General features: G+C 43.6%; 1 protein-coding gene across 1 annotated transcript in view; it reads right to left on the bottom strand.

Moving 5' to 3' along the window:
* Positions 1–6,442: 6,442 nt before the first annotated feature.
* The window catches only part of LOC133130447 (transmembrane protein 132B-like), a gene marked incomplete at its 5' end in the record, with an annotated part of 26,697 nt that continues 14,096 nt past the window's right edge, over positions 6,443–19,043 (bottom strand). The window contains 4 exons of the mRNA XM_061245053.1: positions 6,443–6,579; positions 7,783–7,978; positions 14,281–14,476; positions 18,039–18,520. Of these exons, the coding sequence (XP_061101037.1) occupies positions 6,443–6,579; positions 7,783–7,978; positions 14,281–14,476; positions 18,039–18,520 (1,011 nt within the window). The remainder of the gene's footprint in view (positions 6,580–7,782; positions 7,979–14,280; positions 14,477–18,038; positions 18,521–19,043) is intronic.

Here is a 19,043-nt window from a genome sequence, read left to right as displayed (position 1 = left end):
AATACAATGATATGAAAATACTTAACAGTACATAACAATAATAACGAAAAAATAATAATGAAACAAAGTTCCATTTCCACATCATGTAGGCCACACAGGCGTGATCCAATCCAGGCACCCCAAGGGGGAATACATACAAGTAGACACGAAGACATTGTCACCCACCAATTCTGAGTGAGCAAATTCATTTGAACTACAAACAGCAAAACATTAATCTGTTTCACATTTAAAAATCAGCCCATTTAAAAAAAAAAAGAAAATACCTGAGAAATAACCCTTAAACTATAATAAAATACACAGAGCTTAAAAACAACATTTAAAAAAAGCATGTCACCCAGGGCCGTTCACGAGTTAAGATGCATTAATTATGGATTGTAGTCAGACATCATTGCTCTGCACAATGAATGGAAATGCAATGCAATGCAACCTTACACTTCCATGTGAAGGGTTGAGGGCCCTGAAGAAAATATCAAATGGCTCTCCTACGTGGTGCTATTGTGTGACAATTAAAGGCAAAACACACAAGGCCAAGCGTGCCTTTCACGAGCGACAAATGCCTATCCTGAGCTCCCGATGCCTGTACGTGAGACGAGCGGCGAGATTCAGAATCACTTCACCCGTCCAGGCTAGCACGCTAGCACGCTAGCACGCCGAGCGTGACCTCGAGTGCAACCGCCCGCTTCCGCTGTCCGGCACGAAAACAAACAAAAATAACAAACGTGAGTGTAGTAGGCCTAAGCCAGATACCCTTTAAACGGCAGACTACCGTTTATGCCTACCCAGCGAACTCGTATCATGGGTTTTGGGGTCAGCAGGCTGGGTCTCGGTCACGGAGAGAGAGGGCCTAGGGCCTCCAGGCTGCTGCAGTTCTGTTCTGGAGCCACTCGGGTCTTCCACTGCTGCTGGTTGGTATGTGATTCTCTGTTCAGCCCCTCGTCTCTTATTGCGGTACTTCCAGACTGCAAGGCCAAGGCAAATGCAGCTGAAACAACCAAAGAACACTGTCGACACGATCCAAGGCGCTGCTCCTGTAGTCTCTCCTGCAGAAGGAGGCAGGCCTAAGAGAGAACATGGAGACAGAGGGCAGAGAGAGAACATGAAGACAGAGGGCTCAATTGGGAGCAGAGCACACAATAAGAATATTCATTGTCATAAATTAATCTGCCAAATGCCAATAATGTAAATAATAAATACTGCTGCACAGCAGAAACGCTGGGTGCTGAACCCCCACCATCAGGCCACACGGTGGCGCTAGAGATCCAGAGTGTCTATGCCGTCATCCATTAACATGCAGCTGAATGTGACGATCAGATCAGAGGTCAGAGGTCAGAGGTCACACAGTGCAGGCATGGACCTTTGGGTCAGCCACACATTCAATCTGAAGCAGCAGCTAAAGCACCACACCCTGACCCCAGCTGACCCCAGCTGACCCCAGCTGACCCCAGTTGACCCCAGCTGACCCCAGCGAACCTGCCACTTCTGCCCTGCTTGCGCCAAGAATGGACCTTGCCGGATAATCATCTATATTTGTCATCTGCATAATTATTATTTGCAGAATATATAATTTAATAATTAATGATTGAATTCATTAATTTAATTTATTTCTATATTACATATAATACTACTGTTACGCCCACTGTTTGCCCAGTGCCAGCCAGAAGCAGATGGGCTCCCCCTCCTTAGTTCAGATCTGCTCAAGGTTTCTTGCTGTTAGTCAGGGGGTTTTTTCGTGCTGCTGTTGCCCTAGGCATGTCATGTGTCTGTGGCAGCCATTTTGACTCCGGGGAACAAGGTGCAAGATGGTGCCGCTTCCTGTTGGCATGTGGTCTATTAACCCTGCAGGGGCTGCACCAGTGCAAATTCAATCACGTAAAATGCGCAGTTTGTCATTCAACCGTTGTCAAATGGGACCAACTTCGAGGTGAACATCAATTATTCATCTTAACTCCATAAAATACCAGCATAAACGGTCTAAATCGAGCTAGTTAGTAAAATAATGGTTCTCTCATGCTTTCTCATGTCTGTTTCTCAACATTTATCAGTAGACTAGCGGCTAGTTAGGCAAATTCAACTTTTCAAATGAGTTGATTTCTCACACATTGTAAGGAGAGACGGCAGATAAAAATCAGGCCATGAACAAGTCGAACCAGCAGACCGACTTCCATAGTCCCTCACCCCTCCACCACTCCCTCCAGCCCGGCTTGGTATCACGCAAACCTCTGATATCAAGACCCATTCCACTGAGAACGCTCAGCTTCCATCGACTGAGAGCCGCCTCTGCTTCACTCAAACAGGTACATTTCACACAGGTGCCGTCAGCTCTAGTCTGCCTATTGCTAAGGAATGATTTGCCATAGCAGCACACCACACAACCAGACACTTCTGCTAATGCACAAGGGAACTGCATTTGCCTGTGAATATTCGACAGTCCCGGAAAGGTTCTGTGGCTGATGCTTCGGCTAGTCGGCCACTGGGGTCAGCCCTAATGTTTGTTGTTATTTTTATTAATTACCCTGTATTCACCCAATGGCTTACAGCACCAGTGGAATAAGAGAGCACCAGTAAGATGCCACGCCCTGGGTCAGGAGGAACACAATGAGCTTCTCGATGATACCTGAGATTTGTAGAGAGACGATGCTGATGATCCTGTCGGTCTCAGAATCAGTCACTGTGTAGACCCCGGCATCCTCCGGTGTTACACGCCTCAGCAGAAAGGTGTTTTCCTGGCCCAGAACCTCACATCTCTGACCACAGTGCTCCCCATATGTGACTGGGTCTTTGTTAGAGTCGGCCATCAGCACCTTGTCCAGACCAGGGCCTGTGAATGTTACCCTCACAGGGTCTGTGGTACGGAGCCGTATGGAGAGCTCTTCACCAGCCTTCACTGCGAGGATCTGGGGTGGGTGGCCTGGGAGGGCAGACACATCTTTTACATATTTGCAGGTTTTCATTCTCATGGACATTTGCAGGGAATATGAACATGCTTGTAAAAAAGTAAGAACGACAATATAGGGTAATACAGTCCCCTCCAAAACAGCAAGGACAACCCTTTGTTTTTGCTATACACTGAAGACAATTGAGTTTGAGGTCAAAAGATGTACATGACAGATCCAAATTTCAGCTTTTAAAAAAATGTTTGTTAAACAAACGGGAGGCAAGGATGGTGCAGTGGGTAGCACTGCCGCCTCACAGCAAGGAGGTCCTGGGTTCGAATCCCAGTCGGCCGGGGCCTCTCTGTGTGGAGTTTACATGTTCTCCCCGTGTTGCCCGTGGTTATGAGTGTGAGTGAGTGAATGGTGTGTGCCCTGCGATGGACTGGGGACCTGTCCAGGGTGTATTCCAGTGACCCTGGTATATAGGCTCCAGCGACCCTGTTCAGGATAAGCGGGTTAAGATAATGGATGGATGGATGGATTTATTAAACACCTTTCGTATCAGACCACCCAATTTTTAGGTGAGCAAATGTATTGGAATATGTGACTGACAGGTATTTCTTGTCACCCAGATGTGCCCTCTTAGGTTGATTGGTTAAACAATAAATAGTTCTGAATGTCTACTCTTGGTTTTAGTCTTGGGTTTTGCCTGAGAAGACTGCATTTGTGTTAAAAAAAGATAAACCCACATAAAGACCAGAGAGCTGTGGGAGAAAAGCAACCATTTTGAAGCTTAGAAAAGAGAGGAAATCAGAGCCATTGCACAGGCAATGTCCTGCAAAAGAAGGAAACCACAGGCCAGTCAGTGACATCACAAACAATCTGCACCGGGCAGTCAGTGACATCACAAACAATCTGCACAGGGCAGTCAGTGACATGACAAACAATCTGCACAGGCCAGTCAGTGACATCACAAACAACCTTCACAGGGCAGGGGTGAAGGCATCTCAATCAACTGTTCGAAGAAGACTTTCAGAGCAGCAATATAGAGGCTATACCACAAGATGCAAACCACTCATCAGCAGTAAGAATCGGATGGCGAGATTACAATTTGAATGACAAAAGATGAGCAGAGCCACAAAAGTTCTGGAACAAAGTTTTATGGATTGACGAGACCAAGATGAACCTCTACCAAAGTGATGAAAAGGCCAGTGTGGAGAAAGAATGCTGATAATCCAAAACATACAAGCTTATCTGTGAAGCACAGAGGAAAAAGTGTCATGGCTTGGACTTGCTTCTGGAGTGGGCTCACTAATCTTTATTGATGATGTAACTTGTGACGGTATCACCAGGATGAATTCAGTGCCAACTTGGGGAGAAATCATCCAAACTAAGTGGGAGGAACTTCATACAGCAAGACAATGATCAAAAACACACTGCCAACACAACAAAGGACTTCATTAGGGAGAAGGTTTTAGACTGGCCAAGTCAATCACCAAACCTCAACACAATTGAGCATGCATTTCACCTCCTGAAGAGGAGATTGAAGGGAAAAAACCCTGAAACAAACTGAAAGAGGCTGCAGTAAAAGCCTGGAAAAGCATCAAAAAAGAGGAATGAATCAGTTTGGTGACGTCAATGTGTCGCAGGCTTGATGCAGTTATTGCAAGCAAGAGATACGCTCCCAAATATTAAGAGTTATTTACTTTCATTTACTTAAATTCTCTCTGTTCCAAAACTTTTTCCTGACCTAAAAATTGGGTGGTCTGATGCCAAAGGTGCTATGTTCTCAGTAGTTTAACACATCGAGGAGTAAATACCAGGAAATAAAAGCAGAAATTCTGAACTCTTGTCTTGTGTTCATCTTTTCATCTCAACCCCAAATGTATTCAGTGTATTGCAAAAACAAAGGAATTGGCCTTACTGTCCCAATACTTTTGGAAGGGACTGTATTGGGCATGAAAAATGTAATGATGTAAAAAATATTTTAAGTACATAAATATAACTTTTTATTATTCAATATTTTACATTTTAAGTAAAAGTAATACAAGAACCGACACACCCCCCCCAAAACTAGAGCTGTAAAGTGTATCTTACCTGTAACATGGAGCGCGGTTGAATCTGGGTTCCCTCTCTCTTTTGGACTGCTGTAGGAGCACTGGTAGTGGCCTTGATCTGAAAAACGTGTCTGTTTGATGGACAGAGACATGTTTCCATGGAGAGCCTGTTCTGGGGAAACTGAAGCTCTGCTCTCGAACCCGGGCCCATAGGTGATGGTGTTGTTATAGAGCTGGTAAACCATCTTTCCATCTCTTTTCCAGAGGATATCCAGATCAACAGCACGCGCATGTTTACTAATGCCCCCATAGCAAGGCAGACTGGCAGACATTCCCACCACTATGGAAACACTTACTGGGACTGAGAGAGGGAAAAAAAAATAATACAGCAACCAAAAATTACAAACGGTGATTTTAAAGCCATTTGATTCTGAGCCTGGGTTATTTCCCTGAAAACTGGAATCAAGGATTCATTACCATTAGACCAAATTAGACCAACAACTACCTAGGCATTTGTGTGAACAGTCATTTGGGAAGGGTTCTATGTCGCATAATAAACACACAGAATGGTGTAGGGGGTGAAGTACATGATATAATTGTATCAATGTACACTAAAAACAAATACGCAGTCAAAATAAGAAACAAAAGTACAGAATTCTTCTCTCAGGGGTTGCAGCTTGAGTCCCACTCTGTTCAACATTTATATCAATGAGTTGGCCACAGTGCTGCAGCAATCTGCAGCACCTGGACTCAATGACACCTTGATGACAAAGCAATACAATTAATTCTCTACGCAAATGACCTGGTTCTGCTGTCGCCCACAGAACATGGACGATGACAGAGCCTGGTTCTGGTAGAGAAGCACTGTCAAACCTGGCCTATGACAGATTCAATTTAGGAAATAAAACAATAAAACACAGTTAGTTACTTCACTTTAAAAATAAGATCAACAGGATACAGGAACGGTACAGGAACTGAAGGAGAAAGCACGCAGGGCAATCTACACCATGAAGAAAAATAACTGAAATTCTACTTCTTTTCTTAGGCCTTTAAATTCCCTGAGGAACATAGGTCTTCGATGAGACCCCTCCATCCTGTCCTGTCTTGTGCCCTCCGCTCCAGTTGTTGCCATGCCAGCCCTTCCTCCTTCATCTCCTGTTCTGTGGTTCTTCTCCAGGTGGTTCTAGGTTTTCCTCTCTTCCTCCTGCCTTGTGGGTTTGTGATAGATTTGTTTTGTCTTCTGAGTGTATGACCTATCCAATTCCATTTCCTCCTCCTGATTTGAATTTCTATTGTTTCCGTAGGTTGGCGTCTGAGATGGTGTTGGGCCAGTATATTCCCAGGAGGCATCGTAGGCAGCGGATAATGAATGTCTGTAGTTTGTTGAGAATGTTAGTGGCGGTTAATGAATGTCTGTAGTTTGTTGAGTATGTTAGTGGCGGTTAATGAATGTCTGTAGTTCATTGAGAATGTTAGTGGCGGTTAATGAATGTCTGTAGTTTGTTGAGAATGTTAGTGGCGGTTAATGAATGTCTGTAGTTTGTTGACTGCCAGATGACTGCTCTTACTGCCTGAGCCATGTTGCCCCCAGTGCGCCATCAATTTCCACAGCATCTCCCCATCCACATAGTCAAAGGCCTTTTCAAAATCTATGAAATTGACAGAGACAGGGGAGTTTCATTCGATGGATTGTTTGATGATAATCCTGAGGGGGGCTATTTGATCTCCACAGGATCTGTTATTCCTGAAGCCAGCCTGGTTTTCCCTCAGTTTCTCCACAACTGCCTTCTGGAGCCTCTGCAGTAGAATGCGGTTGAGCACCTTCCCTCGTGTTGAAAGCAGCATTAGTCCTTGGTAGTTTTTGCACTCCCTAAGGTCCGCTTTCTTAGGAATCTTCACAATGTAGCCATCTCTCCAGTCGGACGGGACATTTTCTTCCTCCCAGATGATTGGTGTGAGATGGTGAAGCATGCTGGGGGAGGTTTCAATATCTGCCTTCGGCTGGTATCTCGTCCGGTCCCTCTGCCTTGCCTCCTCTCAAGGCCTTAATGGCTTTCTTGATTTCTGTCTCGGTGGGGGGGTTGCAGTTTATCTCCAACAGGTTTGCGGCTGGTGTGTTTTCTGCTGTCAGTTGAGGAGGCTGCCTGTTGAGCAGTGCACTAAAGTGTTCTGTCCACCTCTTAAACTGTCTTGTGAAGAGTGTCCCCTGTGAGTTTTTAAATGTGTGCTTGTGTTTGTTTGAACTTGCCCGTGAGACCGAGTTTCCTCATGAAATGTGAGGAATACAGTAAGGCAAGGTCAATGTATTTCCCCAAAATAAAAGAAGTCAGCCCACAATCTGAGACACTCTCAGGCACAGAGAGGCTACCATTCCCTCTGGGAGAGAGGAGGGGATGTGGCAGCACAATATACTGCCACAAACTGAGGGACAGCGAGAAACAATGACACCAGAAAGCAAAATGATTATAGTTCATTGACATTTTTGTGTTCACCTCTACATGTATGATGTCTCCTGAATTGTATTGTTTATTGTAGTTAAATTATTATTGCCTGTTATGTTTGTCAAAGCATTCTTTGATGGAACAATGTGAGTGTACCTTACCATGTCAATAAAAGTCATTTGAAATGGAGAGGGAGAGAGAATATAAGATTTGAACAGGTGAACCATGTTGCTTGGGGTAGATGAAGGGCTGGACACAGCCCATGGTTTGTGGGTTTTCTACAGACTGGAATGATCCAGAACAATAATATACGTCATCAACAAAAAAACATTTTGGGAAATGAAACTGAAATCCCTGAGCACCAAAAGAAATTAACCACATTTGCAGGAAAAAAAGGCAATATGCACTTACCAGAAATGTGTAGCTTCACATCTGAAAGAATGGACCCATCCTTGTCCTGGCATTCGTAAAGGCCTAGGTCATCATACACCACAGGACTGAGGACCAGGCTGTAGTTTCCTGGCTGCTCCTCACAGACGGACTCCACCCGTCCCTGGAAGCCAGGTCCTGGGGAAATGGGTCCAGTGTGGAGTTTGGCCACAAGCAGCTGATCAGGGAACGCAGGCTGTCGAAAATACCATTCCACAACCCTATTGGGCACTCCACTGCAGGGGAGGGTGATGGACTGGCCAACGCTTACATCTAAACGCACAAAGTGGGTTGAACATGTTTGTTGCAGGGCTAGAAGCGGGGAAATGAGAAAGTCGGGAAACTGGATGTTCAATCAGATTAAGAGAAAAATCTCACAGTGCTGGGCTTTTCATGCCCAAAGGAAAGTAACAAAGTAAATATACCGTGGCCTCCACAATATTTGGGAAAAACATTTTCTGGATTTGTTTCTGTACTTGTCATTGGCATGTACTTTCCCCTCCAAAAGTATTGGAACAGGAAGGTAAATTCCTTTGTTGTTGCTATACACTGAAGACAATTGAGTTTGAGCTCAAAATATATACGAGATCTAAATTTCAGCTTTTATTTCCTAGTATTTTTATCTAGATTTGTTAAACAACTTAGAACATATCACCTTTTGTATCAGAGTATTGGAACAAGTGACTGACAGGTGTTTCTCATTGTCCAGATGTGTCCAGTTAAGATTGATAGGTTAAACAATAAATGGTTCTGAGGACACGAATTCTTTAACTAATCTAAATATTTGCAGGCATGTCACAAATTGGAACAAATTGTTTCAGAGACAACTTATTTGCCTGTATTTAGGTAGATCTGATGTTACATTCATTCGCAGGTCAAACATTTTTAAAACCCTTTCATTAATGCTAAATGCAGCACGGCCTGTAGCTACTCACCCAGCAACAGCCGAACGACCATGCACAAAGCTGCACCCCTCATTTCCGGGTAGGTAGTCGCTACTAAAATGTCTGCAAAGGTATTTTGAAAGAACAGAAAACTATTATGTAAAATCCCCTTAATTTCCTTTCCGACTATGAAACTATGTACCATTTAGTGTCCAATAAATCAAACAGCAAAATTCGGTAGCTAAACGCCTTGGCTCTACTGGCTAGTTCTGCTAATCAGGAAACGTTGACCAAAATGACGATTAGCTTGATCTGCTTTTAGTTTCGCTTTTGGATCCTCGTCTTTCTTTTTTCATTGGCTCAAGCAAGGAGGCGTTCGCTCCTTCGTCGCTGAATCGTTTACTGTGTTAGAAGGCACTGTACAAATATTTTGGCATCAAACTGTTCAGTTTTGGGGTTCACCCAAATGGTTATGTAATGAATAAGACACACATCATTGAAAAGGGGGGAGGAGGGGGGGCGGGGGGTTTGGGGTTAATGTTTCAAAAAGTTCAGTTCCAACCCATTGATGTTTTTCTTCTATACTTCTACACTATAAATTAATCTTCAAATAATTATCACCAAAGCTGTGAAGGGAGTACTATCATTTATCCAGGGTTTTCTTTAGCTAGGCTACAGCATGTGGTCACTAGCTACAATTCTAGGGCACTTTTGGGTTGTCACATTTACTTTGTAACTTTTCATATCAAATATATAGCCTATAGCCGTCTTTGTAATACATATGTCAAATTTCTACAAATGTAGAACTTATTTGGTGACTACAATATATATTATTTTTTACTGAAAACTGTTTCATGGGGCTGTTTGTCACATAGGGACAGGTTGTCTTTGCCAGTAGAAGTGGGGGGTTTTATTTGTAAAGGGCATTTTTGATACTTGTTGGGTCTGCACAAATGTAAATGTATTTTGAAAATGTGGGTTGGGGCGGCAATAAGAGAGGTGTTTGGGTGGGACCATTGTGGGCCCAGGGCTGATGATGTCCCATGGTATTATAGGCTGTTCTGTTCTTGAGGGCGCATAGAGAGGAGATCACAGTCGAAAGGCTACAACACCATCGGGCCTTGTACAGAACTGTGTTGGAGAAACCTGCAAGGGGGGTCAAGCTTGAGGTAGATAGGAGAGGGGTGCAGTGGCATTTTCTGACCACTAGAGGACTCTCACAGATCACATGATAGTAGTAAGTCAAATATATCATATATGTAAATACTTATCTATCGTTTGATTGATTGCCTGATTTTTGAAGGAAACCAAACATTTGTTTCTTTTAATTTGAGAGTTTGATTCCTTTGATGAAAAATTTATTTTAAAAGCATGTTTTATACCCCTGTGAAAAAGGAAGCCATGGAAGACTACAACACAGTTCTTTAGGACATAGTCTCATAAGTTGACTTCACTTTGTGAGATTTTATTGATAAGAATCTTTAAGGGTGCCAATAATTGTGACCGCTAAGTCAGTATCTGAGACGTTTGTTGGCTGTAGGTGTCTACTACATGGTAGCTACAATTTATAATTTAGTCACATTTAACAGGTCACTACTACGAGTACCACAAGGTCAACCAAATTTAGCAGTAAAAGTCACAAACGATAAAAACCATGGAATGCTCTACCTGAAATTAAAACACAAACAGAGCCCAGGGTCTTTGAAAGAAAACATAAAACAATGGCATGAATAGAATCAGATTTGCATCCACTGACCATGGACACGTCTTACACCTCATGCATTTATACTGTAAATCTCATTCAAACTACTATACTTTCCTTTTCCTTTCTATATCCGGTTGCAATTAATCTCATTTTATTACCAAAATAATTTTGATTTTAAAATGCAAAAGACTAACCAGGGTTGAAAATTAGATCTGGCTCATTTCTGGCTAGAAACAATTCATGTTTTTTAACTATAACAATGTTTGTAAGTATTGTCCCTGACAAATAAACAAATATGCGTATGAGAAATCTGGAAAGCATCCAAACGCTTCTTATGTTGCCTGGTTCTATCATGTAAAAGCCATTTTATCAAGTTTTCTCCATTTCAAAGTGTAACTTGGCTTGAAGCCATTGATGTTCAACTGAGTCTCAATTGAATTTCTTGATTGCTCACAAAAAAAGCATTTGTTCCTCAAACCATTCAATTTTTGCTGGGAGGGCTGGGGTTAGGGTTTGGCATGGAGGTTTCATCTAACTGTAGATTTTGGAGCATCTAATCAAATGTACTGTAAGTGTCTGGAGTTCATTGACATCCCTGGAACTTTGATTGGAACTGGTTTCTATGGTGAGATGAGACAAAAATAGTTTTTGGCAAAAAACACCAGTGGTGAAAAGCATGGCCATGCAGAGAATAACCTAATCCGACACACATAAACATTCACATAAACATTCACATAAGAAATGCATTCACAAAAATTAAATCCACAGATGCAGGGGCATCACCAAGGTTTGAACACATTTGGGACTGAGTCAAAGTCATATGGGGCTGAGCTGGGAAGGGGCGTTCCATGCATTTTACCTTTACAGGTTAAATTACTGTAATGTTTCACAGTCAGTATGTATAAATATAATGAACAAGGAGCCTGATGATGACAGTAGATTGGACTGAAATTATGTTCCAAAAATGTCATGTATCCATTTAACTCATGTCATCTATGCATACATCAAACAGTAACATGTAATAGTTCCATTTAGAGTTTTCTAACATTCACAAAACAATCTTATAAATTGTGTTCTTTGTAAGAATTTAAGGAATATTTTGCAGTTATAGAATGACAGCTTTGTTTTTGCCAGATGGCAAACTATCTCATAGATTGCCCACCAAACTAATTTAGACATATCTACTTAATGTAGTAGGTAAGTTAATATTGCCATTTAGTGCTTGCACAGTCTGCAGCAGTAATTCATAAGGGTCCCCAGAAATGTTTTGGAACCTTACATAGTTAAATACTTTACATAGCTAACGTAAACAGTAGTTACATAGCTAAGTACAATGCTAACGATAGCCTAGGTTAGCCTCGTCGTCTTCTTGGGATGTGGCGTTAATTAAATTAGTCCCCCACAACTGATACCACTTTTAACTGTCTTGTCATATGTTTTTTAAATGTACCTTTTCCGTTTGATGAAACACCTTCTTCGATCATCACGCGGTGTCAAGATGACAATATCAGAGCTAATGCTGCATTCCAGACAACTCGGAAGTCTTTCCGACCTCATACTCGGAAAAGAGCAATAGCAATCACTCAAAGTCCAAATTCAAATCCATCTACCCCGACTTCACAATAAGGAACCTGTCTGACGTCACACAACGATGGCAGCATCCATGGAGGCACGCATCGTAAATAGTAAACCATCAACTAAAATGCAACGCAAAGTATTTGTTCCTTCATGACATTTGAATAGAACATACTGTCATATAGTAAAGCCTGTTCTGCGTGTCAATTGATTTGAAACAAAGTTGCCGATGTTATTAGTTAGCTGGTTATGGCAAATGATCTCTGAAAGTTATCTTCTCTGCACAAAAGTTATTTTAGAACATTTAAAAACAGTGAAACCATTTGTAAACATATCATTTACTGACTTTTCCTCATTAGCGACTAATGTAACTAGACCGGAGAACAGCAGACAGTTCATGTGGTTTATACACTTGCCACATAAACACCACCAGTTTTTCATGGTCAGCCATATTTTTCGTTTACGTTTGGTGTCGTGCACCTGGAACGTTCCATTTACCATCGGAGGTCGGAAATTTCCAAGTTCCGACCTCCGATGGTAAATGGGAGGCAGCATAAATTGAACCATGGAGAAACCGGGAGAAACCGGGAGAAACGTTTCACGCATAGACATATGGTTTCAAGGCTGGAGTTGTCTCTGACAGCCCGCCCACAGTTACACTCTCATTGGCTGTCCGCAATGTCAATCACATGAGTGTGGACGAAATTAGTGGTTATGTTTTTATCAGTCAGTCGGGAAGTTAGCAAACCATTATGCACGCAGCGAGAACACTGGAAAAGATTCCCGGGTGAGGATCCTATAGTGTTGAACAGAGGAAGGCGTGGATTTGTGCTGATATTTTGACAGATACAGAGTCACTGCAGGGAAGGAACACTGACATGCAGGGGAAACGCAGTGCTGACAAAGCTAAAGTCCTTTTAAAAAATGGGGACAAAGACACACTCTAGATCAGGGGTCGGCAACCCTGGTCCTGGAGAGCCGCAGGGTGTGCTGGCTTTCGTTGTTACTTGGCATTAATTGATCAATGAAAGCCGTTGATTGCACAGTTAACTCACCTCACCTGGTTTCTTGGGTCTGAATCGGTTGCTTATTTTAAGGTGGAGACGAAAGCCAGCACACCCTGCGGCTCTCCAGGACCAGGGTTGCCGACCCCCGCTCTAGATATACTCAGTTCCCTCTGTCACAGTATCTGCCAGTATCACACTCCTTAATGCATTTTCAGAAGATGAAATAGTTTAATGAAGGTTTCAGCTTCAATAGGGATAACGTTCAGTGTTAAGCGCACAAAGCTAGGTAGGCTATCTGGTGAGCTTAGATATTTGAAGACCTACACCTCCCAGAGCTGGCCATCTACAGAAGTGTAGAATCTATAGGGAGGTAAAACGGATGTATCGGCAATGATACTTCAGATATACTGCTCTCTATTAAATAGAGCGGCAAAAGCTAAATATAAGCAAACTACATAGTTGAAGTCGGGATGTTTTTCATGGTTTATATACATAGCTATATACTGAATACGATGGCGTTTCAGTAGGCTTAAACTCAGCCTCCCATGATACTTTCCCTTTCAAAGTGACGAAATTCCCACAATAGGGACCATCCTGATGCCACCGACAGTGTGTCAAGTTACCTTTATTTATGGAGCGTAGTGCTGTACAATATTCATAAAACAAATAAGACAATATGTTTATGCACACTATACAAGGAATATAGTGTCTGTGTTGATTTATTGTCCCGACTCGTGCGATTTAAAAAATCCGACAACTGGCATGATTCTAACATATAAACTTGATTACAAATTGGATATATATTTATAATCAGTGGCCTATCGATGGCAACCTGAAACTAATGTCAAGCGCAATTGTGTGTGTGAATGTGTTGGTACGTCCCGTGACACTGGCCATCCCAGAATAGATAACGTCATCTTTGTTGTTGCATTTGGTACACAATGCCGTCTATGATGAAATCCGCTAGCATAGCACTTTGCAGTAAACCTGAAATGTTGTTCCCTATGTGAAAACTTCCACTTTACCTCCCTATTGAGGACTACAAATCCCAATGTTGTGTATCTGGGGGGGGTGTAGGATTTATGGTCTAAAGGCACAGAGAGACATGGGTAGTTGTACTGAGCCACAGGAACAGTGAGAGAGACAGTCTGTGTGACAGACAGGTGACAGTCGTCCGCTAGCCAAGTCCACTCCTCATGCGCTCCTTTGTTTCTTCTCCTCCTTCCTCACCATCACCTGCTTTCTCTCTCCACCCATCCTCCTCTGGGCACTGGGCCCCCCTCCCTCTCTCCCTCCCCCTCTCCTTCCTTCTCCCTCTCCCCCGCAGGGCGCAGGGGAGGAAGTTTGCCAGGAAGAGGAGTGTGGAGAAGCAGAGGAGGGAGAGCAGGGTCCCGGCCCCCACCTGCAGCTCCCCGTCCCCCCCGCCGCCCCCCTCTCTGCTGGGGGGGGAGAACCCCCCGCCCCCATTACGGCCGGGCCTCAGCACTGCTCTCTCCAGTGGGCTCCTGGGGGAAATGAACATGAGAGTTTTACTACATCACAAGAGTGAGAGTTTACTACATCACAAGAGTGAGAGTTTACTACATCACAAGAGTGAGAGTTCACTACATCACAAGAGTGAGAGTTTACTACATCACAAGAGTGAGAGTTTACTACATCACAAGAGTGAGAGTTTACTACATCACAAGAGTGAGAGTTCACTACATCACAAGAGTGAGAGTTTACTACATCACAAGCGTGAGAGATTTACTACATCACAAGAGTGAGAGTTTACTACATCACAAGAGTGAGAGTTTACTACATCACAAGAGTGAGAGTTCACTACATCACAAGAGTGAGAGTTTACTACATCACAAGCGTGAGAGATTTACTACATCACAAGAGTGAGAGTTTACTACATCACAAGAGTGAGAGTTTACGACATTACAACTGTTCATACGAACAGAGGATGATGTCATTTTGATTATGTATTAAAAAAAAGAATATCTTGGGCATATCTTAGATATGGCTTACAGTCCCCTTCAAAAGTATTGGAACAGCAAGGTCAATTCCTTTGTTTTTGCTGAACACTGAAGACAATCGAGTTTGAGGTCAAAAGATGAGATGACAGTACATTGTACATTTATGTCCTGGTATTTTCATCTAGATTTGTTCAACAGCTTAGAACATAACCCCTTTTGTATCAGACCACCCAATTTTTAGGTGAGCATGTGACTGATAGTTCCGATTGTCTACTCTTGGTTTTAGCCTTGGGTTTTGCCTGTGAAGGCTGCATTTGTTTTTTTCCCCATTTGTTTTTTTCCCATTTTCTCCAAATTTAGTGGCCAATTGGGATATACTGACGTTTTATGGTAAATTGTGACATTTATATAGCGCCTTTATCCAAAGCACTGTACAATTGATGCTTCTCATTCACCCATTCATACACACACTCACACTCGCACTCACACACCGACGGCGATTGGCTGCCATGTAAGGCGCCGACCAGCTCGTCAGGAGCATTTGGGGGTTAGGTGTCTTGCTCAGGGAGACTTCAACACAGCCCAGGCGGGGGATCGAACCGGCAACCCTCCGACTGCCAGATGACTGCTCTTACTGCCTGAGCCATGTCGCCCCCAGTATGGACTGATGGGACCGAGATTAACCTGGTCTAAAGTGACAGGAAGGCCAAAGTGTGGAGAAAGAAGGGACCTGCTCATGGTCCAAAACATACAAGCTCATCTGTGAAGCAGGGTGGAGGAAGTGTTATGGCTTGGGCCTGCATGGCTGCTTCTGGAGTGGGCTCACTAATCTTTATTGATGATGTAACTCATGATGGCAGCTGCAGGATGAATTCAGAAGTCTCCAAAAACATACTGTCTGCTAACTTACGGAGAAATGTGTCCAAACTAATTGGGAGGGAATACAACAACCCAAAACGCATTGCCAACACAACAAAGGACTTCATTAGGTAGAAAAAGTGGAAGGCTTTAGACTGTCCAAGTCAATCACCAGACCTTAAATCAATTGTGCATGCATGTCACCTCCTGAAGAGGAGACTGAAGGGAAAACCCCCCGAAACAAACAACTGAAAGAGGCTGCAGTAAAAGCCTGGAAAGACTTCACAAAAGAAGAATGCAACAGTTTGGTGTCAATCGGTTGCAGGCTTGATGCAGCTATTGCAAACAGGGATATGCTACCAAATATTAAGTGTTATATTTACTTAAATATTCTCTGCTCACCTAAAAATTAGGTGGTCTGATACCAAAGGTTCTATGTTCTAAGTAGTTTAACACATCTAGGTGTAAATACCATGAAATACAGTGGGAGCAATAATTATTTGATCCCTTGCTGATTTTGTAGGTTTGCCCACTTACAAAGAATGGAACTGTGTAGAATTTTAATCATAGGTACATTTTAATATTGAGAGACAGAATATCACAAAATAATCCACAATAACAACATCATATACATTTTATAAATTTATTATCATATTTTTGCATGAAATAAGTATTTGATCCCCTACCAATCAGCAATAATTCTGGCTCCCACAGACCAGTTAGTTTTCCATTAAGAAGCACTCCTACTCTCAACTCATTACCCAAAACCCCTGTGTCGTTAAAACTCGTTACATCGTTATATAGCTGTATAAAAGACACCTGTCCACACAATCAGATTCCAATGTTTCCACCATGGCCAAGACAAAGGAGCTGCCTAAGGACATCAGGGACAAAATTGTAGACCTGCACAAGGCTGGGATGGGCTACAAGAAAATAAGCAAGCAGCTTGGTGAGACATTAACAACTGTTGGAGCAATTATTAGAAAATGGAAGGAACACAAAGTCACCGCCAATCTAAATGTAAATGTAAATGTTTGGCATTTATATAGCGCCTTTATCTCCCTCGGTCTGGGGCTCCACGCAAGATCTCGCCTCATGGGATATCAATGATCATGAGAAAGATCAGGGATCAGCCCAGTACTACACAGGAGGAGCTTGTTAATGACCTGAAGGCAGTTGGGACCACAGTCACGAAGAGAACCATCAGTAACACACTACACAGTGAAGGATTAAAATCCTGCTGCGCAAGGTTCCTCTGCTGAAGAAGGCACATGTACAGGCCCATCTGAAGTTTGCAAAGAACACCTGGATGATCCAGAGGAGGCTTGGGAGAAGGTGATGTGGTCAGATGAGACCAAAATAGAGCTATTTGGCATCAACTCAACTCGCCGTGTTTGGAGGAAGAGAAATGCTGAGTACAACCCCAAGAACACCATCCCCACTGTGAAGCATGGAGGTGGAAACCTTATGCTTTGGGGGTGTTTCTCAGCTAAGGGGACAGGACGACTTCACCGTATCCAGGGGAGGATGAATGAGGCTATGTACCAGGAAATTTTGGGCGACAACCTCCTTCCCTCAGTGAGAGCACTGAAAATGGGTCGTGGATGGGTCTTCCAACATGACAATGACCCAAAACATACGGTCAAGGCAACAAAGGAGTGGCTCAAAAAGAAGCATATTAAGGTCCTGGAGTGGCCTAGCCAGTCTCCAGACCTAAATCCCATTGAAAATCTGTGGAGGGAGCTGAAGCTTCGAGTTGCCAAGTGACAGCCTCGGAACCTTAAGGATTTGGAGAGGATCTGCAAAGAGGAGTGGACCAAAATCCCTCCCAAGATCTGTGCAAACCTGGTGAAAAACTACTACAAACATCTGACCTCTGTGCTTGCCAACAAAGGTTTCTCCACCAAGTATTAAGTCCTATTGTTCTATGGATCAAATACTTATTTCATGTGAAAATATGATATAAAATTTATATGATATGTTATTGTGGATTATTCTGTGATATTCTGTCTCTCAATGTTAAAATGTACCTATGATTCAAATTCTACACAGTTCCATTCTTTGTAAGTGAGCAAACCTACAAAGTCAGCAGGGAATCAAATAATTATTACTCCCACTGTAAAAGCTGAAATTCTTTAGTGCAGTGCAAAAACAAAGGAATTGGCCTCGTTGTTCCAATATTTTTGGAGGTGACTGTATTATTGCTCTGCAACAAGGATGGAAAGATCTTGATGTATTTATTTTTTACCTCAGGCTGTGGTTCCTGCCACCATAGGCATCTTCATCCTCCTCCTCCTCCCTGTCCAGGCCGGAGGAAGTGGTCAGTTCATACAGCTCTCTCTCAGACAGGTCAGACATTTCCAGCACCTCGAACCAGGGCTCCTCGCCGCCCTCAGGGTGGAGCTCCCAGTCCACATTCACTCTCACCCAACCAGAGCCCCTGGCTAGCGTCTTAGTCCCGCCGCTTCCTCCCCCGCCTGCTCTCTCATTGGCTGCTTGCTTCTGAGCCGAGTCAGTCATTGGCTGACAGGTGGAGACCAGCAGCTCTGCCCTCAGCAAAGGTCCGCCCCCATCGCCCTGGGCAACCACCCGCTGGGTCGGCCCGGGCGTCACGGCGACCACAGTCTCAGCCAATGAGGACAGCTGCAGGGAGAAGGGGGCGGGCTCGAAGGCGGAGACTAGCGTGGCCGTTTCATCGCTGAACTGGAGCCAGACGCTGAAGGATGCTTCCTAAACGACACAAACACACACACACAGCAGTGTAGCGCACACACGCATGCACACACACACACAAGCACACACACTCCGCAGCTACAGAGAACATACGTCCCCAACTGCACTCTGTTAGAGTCGATTTAATGCCATTACTGCATATGTTTCAGACCACTTTAGGACACTAGCAAAAATCCATGTGTGCTTGCAGATATTCTTTAAAGAAACAACCATTTTGACCAACATTGAGAACAAAGTTATGCTTTCCTTTGCTCGTGTGTACATGAGCGACAGCACGTGTACATGAAGGGACACTGAAATGAGCAGCAAGGAGCAGGTGCTTCACTCGTCCTCAGAAATGAAGCGGAGGTGTGTGCCAGAGACACGGGGATGGAGACGGCTGTGGCCCGCTGTGGCTGTGGCTGTGGCTGGCTGTGGCTCGCTGTGGCTGTGGCTGTGGCTGTGGCTGTGGCTGTGGCTCGCTGTGGCTGTGGCCCGCTGTGGCTGTGGCCCAGCAGAGTAAGCGTGTTGCTCAGGGAGC

Source organism: Conger conger, chromosome 6 (assembly GCF_963514075.1).
Source record: "Conger conger chromosome 6, fConCon1.1, whole genome shotgun sequence".
NCBI lineage: Eukaryota > Metazoa > Chordata > Actinopteri > Anguilliformes > Congridae > Conger > Conger conger.
The sequence above is the reverse complement of the archived record's forward strand: the minus strand, read 5'-3'. Positions and strand labels throughout refer to the sequence as shown.